General features: G+C 35.3%; 1 protein-coding gene across 1 annotated transcript in view; it reads right to left on the bottom strand.

Annotated features, from left to right (window-relative positions):
- FNIP1 (folliculin interacting protein 1) overlaps positions 1-15,563 on the bottom strand; it is a 53,106-nt gene that overhangs the window by 32,435 nt on the left and 5,108 nt on the right. Inside the window, exons 4-8 of the mRNA XM_008572171.1 lie at positions 11,788-11,871; positions 10,409-10,480; positions 7,523-7,658; positions 5,694-5,895; positions 1,970-2,055 (exon numbers count right to left, since the gene is read on the bottom strand). Of these exons, the coding sequence (XP_008570393.1) occupies positions 1,970-2,055; positions 5,694-5,895; positions 7,523-7,658; positions 10,409-10,480; positions 11,788-11,871 (580 nt within the window). The remainder of the gene's footprint in view (positions 1-1,969; positions 2,056-5,693; positions 5,896-7,522; positions 7,659-10,408; positions 10,481-11,787; positions 11,872-15,563) is intronic.

The following is a 15,563-nucleotide window of genomic DNA, read 5'->3' on the forward strand; positions in this document are numbered from 1 at the left end:
CAATTTCCTACCAATACCAAAAAAGAAATAATATAGGTTGAAATTAAAATCTATAATTTGTTTTTATCTATATCTTCCCTAATCACTGAATATACCATACAGAAAAGCAAGATTTACTAAACTTATTTTAAATGTCTTTTACTATAAAGATTATGGTGAATAAGACGAATGATTATACATTCTTTGCCTTCTCAATAACTGAGTCCAGTAAATGATTATTACAAAACAAACATAAGTTAATCTTTTTCAATTTAAATACAGCACTCCTTAGTCACCTCCATTTTTAAAAAGTTATATACAGCATACCCTTGGAAAACGTGGTGCAGTTGAAAATTGCATATAATTTTCCCTATGTTACTCAAATAGTTAAGAACCTTAAGCTGTTAAGTACTTAAGGAGCTGGCCCTGGGAACCCACGCAAATGAAAAGGAGGCACTCCATTTACACGGATTTCTCGTACATGTGGACCCATGCAGTTCAAAACTGTGTTGTTCAAGGGTCAACTGGATATGACATGTCTACTGTTTCATCATAGCAATCCTGTAGTATCATAAACTAAAACAGCCACTCAAAATGTGATGGTTAAGTTAAACAAACAATCCAAAAGATCCCTACCCCAATAAGGGACCACACAGTTTTCAAAGAAAAAATATAAAGTTTCTTTAAAAGTGAGGTATATGAACTACTGGTGATAATAAACCTTGGGTGATACACAGATACACATTTTTAATTTTAGTTATTATAAATTCATTTTTATAGCTAGCTTATTATGGCAAAGAATATTGATTCCCCCTAGCTAGATTGATAAAGTTTCACATTGAAATAAACTTATTTAGGTATAAGAAGACAATTTAAATAAATACATTAAATTAAAGTGACAGAGAAATCTTGATTTTGCAAAACTGTGAAGGTATGATGTGAATGACTAAAGTTGGAGACGTGCTGCTGTAATTTATATATGCTATAGAAAATAGTGGTGCCACTAATGTCAGGCATTCTGCTAAGTACTTTACATACACTATCTCATTTGATCCTTAAAACAATTTATTAAATTATTACTATATTGATTTTATATATTTTAGACTAGAAAACGAGGAGTCAAAAATGCTAATGGACTTGTTCAATGTCACCAGAGATAGTAAAATCACAGAGCCAAGATTAGGAGACAACTCTGTCTGTTGGATTCTAAAGTATGAGTTCTCACTATGCTATGCTCTCTCTCTAGTCTGTACAAGGAAAGACTGAGAGGATGAAGTAGACCTGAAATGAATTTGTTCAAGGAAGACACACATTCATCACTTACTGTGATTCCCGATATAAGTTCATTTGCAGTATGTTTGCTTGCCATATAGTTAGAGAGTAGTTATAGTAGTTGTTGGGGCTTCAGGCACAAGCTTTGTTGAGCCAGAAAACATTGGCAGAAGAAATACTATTCATTGTGCCATATCTAAGGAAAGGATCAAGCTATAAAGCTCTCTGGAACATCAAGTTCATGTTCCTTATATCCATATATCCTTGTACAAGGGATCTTCAGAAAGTTCACAGAAAGATTCATATTATTTTTTAATTATATTTTTCCATGAACTTTTTGAAGTACCCTCCTATTCCATGTACCCAAGAACATCTGATTACAATTACTGGCTAAATAAAACTTAACTATTACCTACACCTAGGAGCCCAAGAGAAGACAAAGCACACTTCTGCTTGAATGAGGATCTCTTCTGGTCATTTCTGCTTGTCATATAGTCCAATATTGAAAACCATACCAGTGATGGCTCCCAAATGTGTGTAAATCCCAAGCACAGAGAACATAGGAACCATTGGCCTACTGAATTACACCCTCATTTGACTATGGGACAAAGAATTTTAAAGAATTAGATTTTATTAGAACAAATTAAAGAAAAGATGTAAATCTTCCCGTGCACACCACAAAACAACTCTGTATTATGGAAAACTGGAGAATATGTACCTGAATTCATTTAGAGCGTCAACTATTCGATTATATGCCAAACTCCTCTGACTGGCATCAGCTGATCGCCGGCTCATTTTCATAGCCTTGGAAACAATCATTAAATAGTTAATTTTTATACGAATCATGGGCAAAACATGAAGAAAAAAAGACAAAGTCACATATTTACACAACACTCTATCGACATTTATCTAAAAATAATGAAGGTACACATATTTATAGTAGTTTTCTCTTCTGCATCTTTGGTCATTAATAACTGTAACAAAATTTAAAATTTTCAACAGTAAAATAACTTATTATAACTGTCAAACCACAGAATATCAACACACAAAGAAACCTGATGTTCACAGTTTCTCGATTACAAAAAACTACTTTTTTTCCCAAACAGAACAAGACATAATGATAATTCAATAACAATAGCTCCTGGTTTTACTCTTATATTTCAGGTAATGCTTCTGTTAACTTTTCTAAAAATTTGGAATATAAAGATCCTACTGAAAGATATCAAGTTATTGGTAATATTTGCTTTGTTAAAAACATATTTAGCCTAGACTGAAAAGCCTTGATCTAGGTAGGAAAAAAAGATCAGGATTAGAACATGGAGGTCAATGGGCCGGCCGGGTGGCGCACTGCTACAGTGCACCGCTTGGGAGTGTGGCGGTGCTCCCGCCGAGGGTTCGGATCCCACGTACAGACCGGCCGCTCACTGGCTGAGCGAGGTGCGGGCGCAACACTGAGGGTTGCGATCCCATTGCCGGTCCTGGTCCGGTACGGGCGCGACACTGAGGGTTGCGATCCATTGCCGGTCACGAAAAAAGACAAAAAAGGAAGAAAAAAAAAAAAAGGAAAAAAAAGAACATGGAGGTCAAAAAGAACTTTATCTGTAATTTTTTTAGACTTTCCTGAAGAGAAGTTAATTCTCTATATAATTTCAAATTGATTTAAAATTTTTAAGAAAACATAATTTAAGAGAAGGTCAGACTATTTCAGGCCACAAATCATGTTCCTGTACATCCAAAAGTTTCATGGGGCGGGGGGGGGGACAACAGAAGTTTCATAGGGTAAAAGTGAAACTTACCTGTTAAGAGACTAGCAATTTAAAAAGAAGTGAATATTGTTTTGCTAGAATTGAGTGGTGTTCTTCCTCAATTTTATCAGCAATAATATTTTTTAATTACAGTATAGATTTCAAAAGGTAGCACAGATTTCAAATTAATTGCTAAGGTATTCAGAAACGAAATCTGCAGCTTTTATTTATTTTTTAAAGTGAATAGTTTAAAACCTGGCCCTAGAAGATAATTTCTGTGGACAATCCAGTGTTTACTATATTCTATAATTAACTAACTACCACAGAACTTTTAAAATTAAGTCCCACTCAATTTATGTAAAGGCATTCATTCAGTTTTATCTTTCAGCTTTAATAAAAAATGGGATATGAAACTTGAGCAAATATTCAGACAAATATAACTATTAACAATGTACACTTTAGGATACAGAATGGTCAAAGCATTAAAAACATGAAAACATTTAAAAAGTAATCTTTAATGAGTTCTATAGTGCCTCTCTATTTCAAATGTTATACAAAGCTTGAAATTCTTCTCCAAGTAACTCAAAATATCAGTTCAGCCACAACTATGAATTGTGTGTGATGACTTTGGCAACAACAGACCACGAAATGGGACAGCAGCCAACTGAAGAAAATGCAATCAATGTCTAACTTAGGAAAAGGTAAATGAAAATGGCCTCGATTCATTTATTCAGTAAAAAAGTATAGCTAATAATCAGTTTTTTGACAAATTCAATGTGAATAACTAACATCTGTGTCTTTATTACTGAGTTACTGACATGCATGCTGTGCTTTCTAAACCATTCTAATTGGTCTACCCACCTCTAGCCTCTTATACTAATCTCTTTTGAACACACTGCCAAATTAATCTTCCTAAAGCACCACTTGCAGACAGCCTTACAAACAAAATCAAAGCTCCCTGACAAGCATTCTAGATTCTTCACGATCATGATTAACTGTGCCAGTCATACCACTCCAGTACTCCCTTTCATATCCTTTCCCATCCACGTAGTGTCACAGAGATTAAAAACTCTGGTTATAGCCATGATTCATTAATTCAACTTCTGGGAATCTCTTCTAGAAAATAATCAGGAAATTTACCAAGATTTTAACTACAGGGTAGCAACAACTGTGAAATAAGTAGAAATGACCTAATAGGAAAATTTTTACTTAAATTGAGGAAGCACACTAATATATATTTAAGAACCATTTATAATCATGATAAATGTGTATAACGATTTTTTTTAAATGGGCATGTAATTTAAAAAATATGAACAAAGTATAATCCCTACCAATTCAAAGTACAATATGCATAGAAAAGTAGTATCTGACACAAGCAATCACTCCCTCCTCCTTGAAACACTTTCTTCACTTGGCTCCCCCAATAAAGTACTCTCTCTTGTTTTTCCTCCTAACTGAATGGCCAATCCTTTTCCATCTCCTTTGCTGGTTCCTTCTCATCGAAAATGGTGAAATGCTCCACAACACAGGTTTTGGTTCTCCTTTCCTCTATTCCCTATCTCAATCAGTTTCATGGCTTTAAATACCATCTATACACTGATGACCTCTTCCTTAATCTCCAGACTCATAAAAACATGTGGATGTCCAAGAGGCACCACAAAAAAACACCTGATCGTCCTCCACCAAACTTATTCCACCTGTGGTCTTTCCTTCTTCAATACTGGCAATTCCATCCTTCTAAATACTTGATAAAAATCTTAGAGTCAACCTCAGTTCTTTTTCTCTCATACCTTAGTACCTCAGCTAATCTCATTAGCTCTACTTACAAAATGCATCCAAAATCCAACCACTTCTCACCAATTCCATCAATACACTGGTTTGAGTATTCACTGTCCCTCACCTGGATTATTGCAACAACCTCCTGAGTGGTTCCAAAACATCCATTGTTGCTCCTAGAAATCTATTCTCCACCAGCAGTAAGAGTGGTCCTCATAAATAATGTCATTCCTCCACTCAAAACCCTCCAATGGTTTCCCATCTTTCTTAAGAGTAAATGTCAATGCTCTTACAATGATATCCTAAGGCCCTACATGATCTGGTCTCACTTCAGTCTTGCCACTTGGACCTCCTTGCTGTTGCTGAAGCATCAGGCTTACTCCTGACATAGAACCTTTGCCCTTGCCTGGAACATCTTCTCCCAGATAGTTCTAGCTCACTTCTTCCATATCTCTGGACCATACACCATTTTATAAGGGGCATTCCTGACTGGCCTATAAAAATTAGTAAACCTTACTTCCAGCATTCCTTAGAAAACTTTCTCTGTTTTTCTTTTTTCCACCGCACTTATTACCATCTAAATTAATACACATTCACTTGTTTATTTGCTGTTCCATGAGGTCAGCAGTATTGCTTTTTCCACAACTTCTATTCAGTTCCTAGAATAAGTGCCTGTCATGTTACAGCCCTCAAATATTTATTTACACAATGAATAAATGAATGATCTTAGATCTTTTATTAGATAGTGAGCTCCTTAAAAAGGGTTGAATCTATCTGCATCTCCAAGAGCACTTTGTAGGGCACCTGCACAGTGCCTGTTAATTTTTCTGCCAAATGAATAAACATAATGCTTAATAAGAATAAGATTCAAATGAAAAGATATAAATATTTTATAAGATACAAATAAATAACTATGCTTACCTGTTCTATTGCACTCTTTAATTTGTTCATGTGGCTTTCAAAGAGAGGAAAATGTGAAAAAAAGAATTCATTAAATTTGTTATTTTCATCTTCATCTTTGGATAATGAAAAGATTACCCCAATTGCAATCTTCTTTTTCCTCACAATTCCTGGGTTAGAGCCACAGCCTTCATCTGACAGATTAAAGCTTTCTTCTATAGACCTTAAAAATAAATGTTTTTTTTTAATTTAAAGAAATAAAAATAATGAAAATCGCAATTCAATCTTCTTGCCTATTAAATGTAGGCAAGCTAAAAAGGTCTTCTGCTGTTTTACCAAATAAGACTAAAATTTCTATCAATTGTATACCTTTTTGAAAAATATACTGGCTATTCTTTCACACTCATGTACTTATAATAAATCTTAAAAGACACTTAGATTGGGAGCCTTTTTGTCCAATTTAGAAGTTGCTGAAAAAGTAGATAATTCCAATTCATAATTAACCTTAAAAATTAACCTGAATTTTAAGGCTAATAGATGAATCTGGTACAATCTCTTCACTGTTCTAGGATCAACTTGTCTGTCCTTTGACTCCAGAAATAACATCAAAGATGAAGGAATAAAGGGAACAAGTAAAGGAGAAAATGAGAAGTTTTATTATCTACAATAGTACTTAACAAAGACTAAAAAAAAAAAAAAAAATCTTTCAAGAATTAACTAACTTGCCAAAATAGAAACAGAAAAAACTGAAATATAAAAACACGTAGTACACGGATCAAAGACCTAAACATAAAACTCTTAGAAGAAAACACAAGACAAAAGCTTCATGACATTGGATTTAGCAATAGTTTCTTGGATATAACATAAAAAGCACAAGCAACAAAAGAAAATGAGTAAATTGTACATAAAAATTAAAAATTGCTGTGCATCAAAGGACACTATCAACAGAGTGAAAAGGCAACCCATGGAATGGGAGAAAATATTTGCAAATCATTTATCTGGTGAAGAATTAATATCATTATTTAGATGGCTATTACCAAAAAAGCAGAAAACAGTAAATATTGGTGAGGATGTGGAGAAATCAAAACCTTTGTACACTGCTGTTGGGAATGTAAAATGGTGTGGCCACTGTGTAAAACAGTGTGGTGGTTTCTCAAAAAATTAAAAATAAAATTACCATATGATCCAGCAATACTCCTGAAAGCAGGGACTTCTTGAACAGTTGTTTGTACACCCATGATCACAGCACCATTATATACAATAGCCAAAAGGTGGAAGCAATCTAAATGTCCATCAACAGATGAATGGATAAACAAAATGTGGTATGTACATATAATGGAATGTTATTCAGCCATAAAAAGGAATGAATTTCTGACACATGCCATGGCATGGACAAACCTTGAAGACATTATGCTATGTGAAATAAGCCAGACACAAAAGAACAAGTAATGTATGATTCCACATATGAGGTACCTAGAGTAGTCAATTCACAGAGACAGAAAATAGGATGGTGGTTAAGAGGGGCAGGAGAGGGAGAAATGGGGAGTTATTATTTAATGAGTACAGAGTTTCAGTTTAGGAAGATGAGAGTTCTGGAGTCAGATGGTGGTGATGGTTGCACAACAATGTAAAGGTACTTAATGCCACTGAAGTGTACACCTAAAAATAGTTAAAATGATAAATTATAATGTGTAACTTACCACAATAAAAAAAAAAGTGCAACACAACTTAAAAGATTTTAGTTCCACACTTAAAAAACAAAAAATACAAGTCCAAGCTCTAAAAAACCTATATAAAATTGTCTTTAAGGAACTATTCAATCTTGTTCTAAGTTTAAGTTCCCAACTTACCATCTAGGAAATACCCCATTTTCCAAACTTGTTGTTTGGCTGCGTCGCCAACGTCGTTGGTAGCTGCTGGCACAACTTCGGGTAAGTGAGGAGTTTGGGGAGGGAAACGGAGTGATAAGCAAGCTACTGAGAGATGCTGTTAAGTCAGAAGAACAAGTGTAATGTATAAGTCAACAATGAGTAAGAATAATGACAAATTTCTTTTTAACAAATTTAAGAGCAGGGTGACTCAAATTTTTCATTTTTCTTCATGAGCCTCTAAAATTTCCTTTTAAAGAAAATACATCATTCTTGGAGTAACATCTCAGATGAGAAAAATCATATATTAATAGTGTGTTGGCAAGAGACTCTGAGACAATCCCCTTTTGGCACTCCCCCCACCCATCCCAGGAGAAAATGTTATTTTGCAACAAGGCATTATCCCTGTGGCCACCAGACTGTCCCCTAACTTAGCTAAACCTTTTAGTCCTTAAAATAAAGGAAATCTGATGCTTTTCAAATTAAATGCAGTAGGTTTTAAGAACAAAAGCTATATTTAAAAATAAGTGTTTGAATGGCATTTAAAGAGGTCATGTACAAGTACTCATTACTCATAGATCACTTGTAAATAGGTAGTCAAGCCTACCACTTTTGGGGGTGGGACAGTGGGTTACTGGCTGGTATGGGGATCCAAACCCTTGACATTGGTGTTAGGAGCACCACACTGTCCCAAGAGACCTAACTGGCCAGCCCAAGCATACCACTTCTAATAAGAGGCATGACTATATCTACTAAGCTCCAAAAAAAGAGTAGGCACTATAGATTGCTCTTTCAAACATTCTAAGGTGACAGACACATTCCAGTAGACACTAATTATAACTGCTGCAATCCCCTGACTGTGGGGATTATTCCCTTTCCAAAACCCTTCTCTGAAATCCACAAGAGGTTTCTTTCCTGGGGTGTTTAGAGATACAATCCTTTATCTTTCCTTGGGTTAGGGATCCTCCCGCCCTTCTTCCCTCTTTATCTAGAGAGGATAAGATGTGACATTAAGGGCTTGCTTTTGTTTGCAATATTTTAGATTTCCATCTTTATGATTATAACCACATACTGAAAATCTGTAATCAAAACAGGGAAGTATTATCATCATCTATAAAACAGTACATGCCAGATGATAAATTATTTTGGACACCAGACACCAGAACTAAAAACTGAGACACCGTCATTATGAAGATCTATTCATTAGAATTCTGACAAATTCAATGATAAAGGGTAAAGCTTTACGTGCTATGCAAACATGTGGCCAATGAATTCATTCTAAAATAGTTTCTTAAAAAGACTGCATTTTATCAATTAGTACTGTAAAACTTTATAGTCTAAGATTGGGTATATACAACTAATTTGGGTATGGCCTCAGTGAAAAATCAAATGGCACCCTAAATTTAGAAAAAATACATTTTACTATATTCTAGTATTAAAAAATAATACCATTAGAAAAAGAAGAAAACACCCAATTAACTTAAATGGCATATGTGAATTTAATGACTTCAAGCAGCCTTAAAGACCAATCTATAGCCAGGGCCTTACGGATGAAGAAAATGAAGTAAAGAGAAATTAATTTATCATCTCCCAAATCTTGAATAAAATGAGAAATAAATTCCTGCCACAGAAAAGAAGACTAAGTCTCTAGATTATATAGAAGCAAAAAGTATTAAGAGAAGTATACTCTAGATTCTTAAAAACAAAAATACCAAACTCAATTAGGAAAGAAGGGTGAGATGATTTGAAAGATGCAGACTCTTCTTATTAGAACAGTAGTTCTCAACCCTATCTGTCCATCAGAATCAGGTGATGCCTACACTCTTCTCCAGGCTAAATCAGAGTCTTTGGGAGTAGAGTTCAGGCACATTAAAAAAATTTTTTTGAAACTTCTCATTATACAAATGCACACCTAGCGATTACAATATATGGTAAGGTTAAACTTTCCATTTATACTCTAAACTGAGTCATAATTTAGATAGAAAGTTACATAATGTGAAAATATATGTGGCTAACTACGGTGAATTAAGTTTCTCATATCTAACAGTAATTCAAGGCTAAGATTACTTCTCTTTTCACTTAATGCTAATCTCTAGGCCCCAACAAACACTTTTCCTTTTAGTTAAAACACTTTTTTCTATGCCTTTACCTGTATAACTCCTATTTATTTCTCAAGACTCAACTCAAGCATCATCCCTTTGTAAACATTGCTGGCACCCTGCCCCTAGCCCAGGCTAAGTTAACTGCCCTTCCTCGGAACCTCTCCATGCAGGTCTATGACTGAACACATCACAAAATGAACTACAACAGATGATTTTCCTAACTATACCCCTAGTAGCCTCTGTTCTTCTGTGCTCCTTAAGGGCGGAATCTGGGCTTTACTTTTTTTTTTTTTTTTTAATCCCCAGAATGTTTCAATAAATGTTTGTTAGACATACAAATTTTGGAAGAGCCCAATTTGAAAGAAATATGTACAACATTGGTATGAAATGCCTAAGCTTTCCTGGACAAGTGATAATCTGACAATTTAAACTCTAATTAGCAGCAAGCAGATATAAGCAAATGTGTTTTTTCTACTATGGTTTCTAAGCAGTCTCCTGAGCAATAATTTTTTTCTTGTACTGACTAAGCCTAAATCAGCATGAACTCCTCCATGCCATACTCCACCAGATACACTTGATAGTAAACATGAAAAATAATAAATTTAAGAGATTTCTCTCTGTTTTTTCCACAATTCTCTTGTAAGGCTAATATAAATATGAACAAATTGTGAACACAGAATTAGACGATAAAGGCAGGGAAAAAAATCAATTGTCAAATAACAGCAATCTTACAAAAAATCGGATTAATACATGAACCTGACATTACCAGAGCGTGCTATGCCACTGTCCCTGTCCTCATTCAGCTCTCTTCCTGGCATGTCCATTGGGTTGCTGTGAACTGTAATCAAAACAAAACTGTCAGTTATAAAACACATTACTATTCAGATGGACGTTGTTCCTTCTAAACAGCAAACTAAATCATGCTCATCTTATTGCATTCCTTTTTTTCAATGCCATGGCACCAACCCAACACCAAGAGCTATTACTCAGTTGAACAAGCTTTGAGATCTGAAGATTTGACATATAGTATGAAAATAATCTATGACATAATATCTAAAGAAACAAGGGGTGAGTAAAAATTCATATTTTAGAAGCATATTCAATGACAAAGATATTCACAATATAATATTAAATGAAAAAGCAAGCTACTTAAACAGTATAAATGATAGTTGCTGGAGCTAAGTGATGGGTATATCATGGTTCAGTCTACTGATTCTGCCTATATCAATGTATATTTCAAAATTCTCCATAATAAAAAGTTTAAGAAATTTGAGTAGTATAATCCTAATTTTGTTTTTTAAAAAATCCCAAATATCAGGTATTTCTGATCAACAAGATGGCTAATATTTTTTTGCCTATTTTTTATATTTTCCAAATTTTCTGTAATATGTACACATTGTTCATATCTAATATTTACAGAAAGAATAAATACTAATTAAAACAAGAAGTGCTAAATTGATACCAATCTGAGAACAATGATGAATAAATTTGTTCACATTCTGATAATTTCTACCAGAAGGTTGCAATGTTAGGTAACCTACTGAAACGTGTAAAAATACCGAATGATTAGAGTCCTGGATACACAAGCACGACACACACTCTACAACCATCAATTTAATGATATAAGCAAATATACTCATATATGCCTTTTATAGAGCATTATAATGGTGCTTGTTCATCTAAATCTTAGCTCTGAGAAAAATTTTTCTTATGGAATAGTGTAGATCAGAAATTTTACAATAATAATAAGATAGGATATTTTCTGCAATTGGTGAATTATGGTACAAAAGCTACTCAGCCATGGAAACAAGACAGTGTCACACTAAAAATTCCAAGTGGTATTATAAGAAATAGCGTTCATACTAAATTTTGGTCTCAGAATCTAAAGTCAAAATCATTATGACATGAAATCAGAAATGACAAACAAATTTAATGAAAATGTCAATTCTAGTGATAATTCAATTTATAGAAACTTTCAGAACATATTCAGTAGAAAGGAATTAAGTTCTTATACTTGCTAAGCAATGTTTTCTTAACCACAACCTCCTCAATTGCATTCATTTACTCTCTTGTTTCCACAGCTTAACTATAGGTTCTGGCTGCTAGGGCACACCAACTAGTCTACCCACATAGCACATCGCAAACCTGCAAAGAAAGAGGCGCTCCTGATCAGGCGGAGCGGACCCTGCTCAGAGAATGCCCGCCTGGGGCTGCAGAACTGTGAAAGACCTACATGGCAAAAATGTAAAATACACATGAAAGAGGGCTGTTAGAGAAGCTACAAAGCGTCAGGGAAAAAAAGGTAAGCTAAGGCAGCACAAGAGCAGACCAACAGATATAGATAGAAACCTTTAAACTAAATAAGAATAATTCAAGCTGGCTTCCCTTTTTAAAAACAGGATGGTACCCCTTTGGTTATGGTTTATGTCAAACAACAATTTCATGCCTACTTATTAATAACTCCATATATAATAATAAAAATAAACTTCTGCTATACAAAGTAATAATTATTTTAAATTTTCAATCCTTTCTAACCTAAAACAATGTTTTCAAAGATTTGATAAAGCACAGTAATGTTATAATTTGGCATTTGCCAAATAAATTTTTCTTTTAAAAGGCCAGTTTTAAGATTCCCATATTCTACTGCAATTGCAGTAAGGAGAAAACCACATAAGCACTTGGAATACGGCACACAAGGAGCAAATACAAAAAAGGGATTGTATTGACAAATAAGTGTAAAAATTGGTTTTTTTTAATCTAGTGATAAGCTACAAAGTAACAAAAGAACACAAGGTTCCTGGACCAGGAGTTAGCTATGGTGGAAACAGGAATGCCAGTGCAGCCTGTCAGGAAAAAAAAAAGCCAGTGCAACTCATGAGCCAGACTCCTAACTGTCCAAGTGGACCAGGAGTTAGCTATGGTGGAAACAGGAATGCCAGTGCAGCCTGTCAGGAAAAAAAAAGCCAGTGCAACTCATGAGCCAGACTCCTAACTGTCCAAGAGAAGTGGCTGCCACACACTTGACCAAGAGAAGATAACAGCAGTCTGAAAATCCCAAAAGGGCACTGCAGCCTGAAAGGAAGCAGCTGGGTTACCTGTTAGTTTATGCTTAATCAAGAGAGTCTAAATAGTCATGTAGGAGGTATACCTAGGATACCATAGAGGGCTTTATGTTTTAAAAAGTGACAATTGTATTTTTCAAATTGCTAATAATAATTATTTTTCTAGGTATTTCTGTAATTATAGTGCATATGCAGCAATCCTTCCATGTCTCAATGGTCAGCTCTTTCTTCAATTCTCCCTAGCTTATTTTCCTAATTATTTCAAAACTTAACCCACTTCTTTAAGCTTCTTCCCTACGCACCTCTTCCTTACTCTCAGCATGACTTTGTTTCCTGTAGTATGTACATGCAAATATGTACACACACACACACACACACACACACACACACACACACACACAGAAGGGGTTACCAGATTGAAACCCTCCTTTTCCTACCACCCTACCCTCCAAATTCAAATTTTCACCCATCCCTGCCTCCCGCCTGCCTAAGCAGTAATAACAGGTAACATTATTCAAGCCTTACAATGTGCTAGAGACTTGTTCAGTAAAAAATCCTGAGGGGTCTCTCCCTCCCTTCCAAAGCTATTCTAAAGTCAGCTAGGACCCCAACCCCTCACAGACCCTTTCAGGGGCTCTGTGAGGTCGTCCATTTTCCAATGACATAGCTACACGAGACAGGATTTTCTTGACACATTTCAACCAAAATAACATATCACAAAAGATTGAATACAGAGGCAGATATGAGAATCCAACCGTCTTCTAAGCCAGACAATAAAGAGATCTGCAAAAACATTAAATAGTGCCACCCTTCTCACTAAATTTTTTTTTGCCTTGGATATAGTTATTTCCAAAATATGTTATGTATGTTAACATGTTAACATGAAAGAGATTATTTGTGTTATTTTTTAATGAATTACTAAATAAGTATTTTTAAATTTTCACAATTTTAATTTCTAATATAGTATATATCAATGAATGTAACCCACATAAACAAAAGTAACCTGTAGTCCTAAATAATTTCTAAGTGTGTAAAGGGGTTCTGAGACCAAAAAGTTTGAGAACCACTGCCTGCAACTTGGAAAAAAAACTAAACTCTGAGTCTCTTCTCAACTCTGGCTTCTATTCTCCCTATTGAAACTGCTTACACCTGGGCCCCCAAAAGCCTTTCTGCTGCTTAATGCAGTCTATACTATCCTATATTACTTTACAGTAGTATCTGATGCTGACTATAATACACTGTGAACTTTTCCCCCTCAGTTTCCATGATAACACACACTACAGTTTTCCCCCCTCTGTCTCTTTTGTGTTTCTCTTCTCCTATCCCATCCTTATAGCCAGCATTTCCAAGGATTCCATCTTCAATAATCTCTCCTTCTTAGTCTTTACATTTCTTAGGTCATCTCATCCATTCCTATGCTTTTAATTATCATTTATGTGCTGATAATCTCAAATCCAGATACAGATAACTATCAATCAAAGAGTTGTGCTCCCCCTTCCACAATATGAAGTAGGCAGCTGACCACCCAGGGACCATAATTCTCAAATCTACCTATATGTAGGTGGGGGTGTGTGATTTAGTTACCACCAATGGAATATGTAAAAAAGTGATGTATATCACTTTCAGACTGAGGTGGTTATTAAGGAGATTTGCCTTCTCCCATACTCAATCCCTTTCCATTGGCTTGATGCTGAGCACAACCTTTAGGGCCCTCATGGTGAAGAGGGTAGAACCAAAGGAGATCGGACATCTAAAACAGTTTTTCTGCTTAGAGAAAAACTATTTACCAATGAGGAACTACCTTTGGGGCTTTACATAAGACAAAAACTTCTACTGTTTCTAAATTATTATACATTCATTAGTTTTTATGTTACAGCAGTTACCACAACAATACACCTATCTATTTAACTGACTATAATGGATATCTTCATTTGGATAACCCAGAAATACTTCTAATTCAACATGCCTAAACCTAAAATCATCAGTTCCAATTTCTTCTATTGCTCTCAGTGAATGGCACCAATATCCATGCAATTACATAACCACATAGCAAAGTGCCACCCTTGATACTACCCCCTTTTCCCTCACCCTTTCTATCTAGTTATCTAATCACGTCCACTCTATTTCCCTTATATCCCCACTCACACAATCTTACTCTAGGTCACTATTATCTGTCACTTAGATTACCATAACAGCCGTTTAATATGGGTCTCTTCACAATCCCACTTGCTCGCTTGAATTTGTTCCCAGTGCAGTTAGAATCCATTCCCACTGCAGTTAAAATATTCAAGTCTAATCTGATCATGTTGCTGTATTCTGAAAACCCCTCTATGGTGGCCTTGAGAATAAACCACAAAGATCTCCATCTATAAGGATTGTAACTGACCAAGAAGTACAGCTTCTATGTTCTGAAATCCACTGCCACGTTTGTGCAAGGCCACATAGGCCATATGCTACTCCCAGCCAATGACTGAACATAGCAGGTATACTAAGGGCAGCCCTACTTCTGAGAGACACAGAACACTTCTGACAATCAGCTCTGACTCATAGACTTCCCAATGGCCTTACCAAACCTTCCTTGGTTTGTATAACAGGCCAGGACAGTCCTGCACAAACTTCTATTCCTCTCTCCTTCACTCAGGGTCAGACTTACATCACAATTTGATGGACCTCTCAGCCTTTCCCAGCTCCCTCCTCATTTTCTTTCACACAGTCATTTCTCCTAATAAAATTCTTGCATGTTTAATCCACCTGTTTAGAACACATGGAGGACTCAAACTAGCATAACTTTCACTGGTGCCCAACTGCACAAAGCATAAGTTTAAATTCCTCAGTGTGGCCCGGTGTCCTTTGTGATCT

The sequence above is a fragment of the Galeopterus variegatus genome, unplaced genomic scaffold, assembly GCF_000696425.1.
Source record: "Galeopterus variegatus unplaced genomic scaffold, G_variegatus-3.0.2 Scaffold762, whole genome shotgun sequence".
NCBI classification, from domain to species: Eukaryota; Metazoa; Chordata; class Mammalia; order Dermoptera; family Cynocephalidae; genus Galeopterus; species Galeopterus variegatus.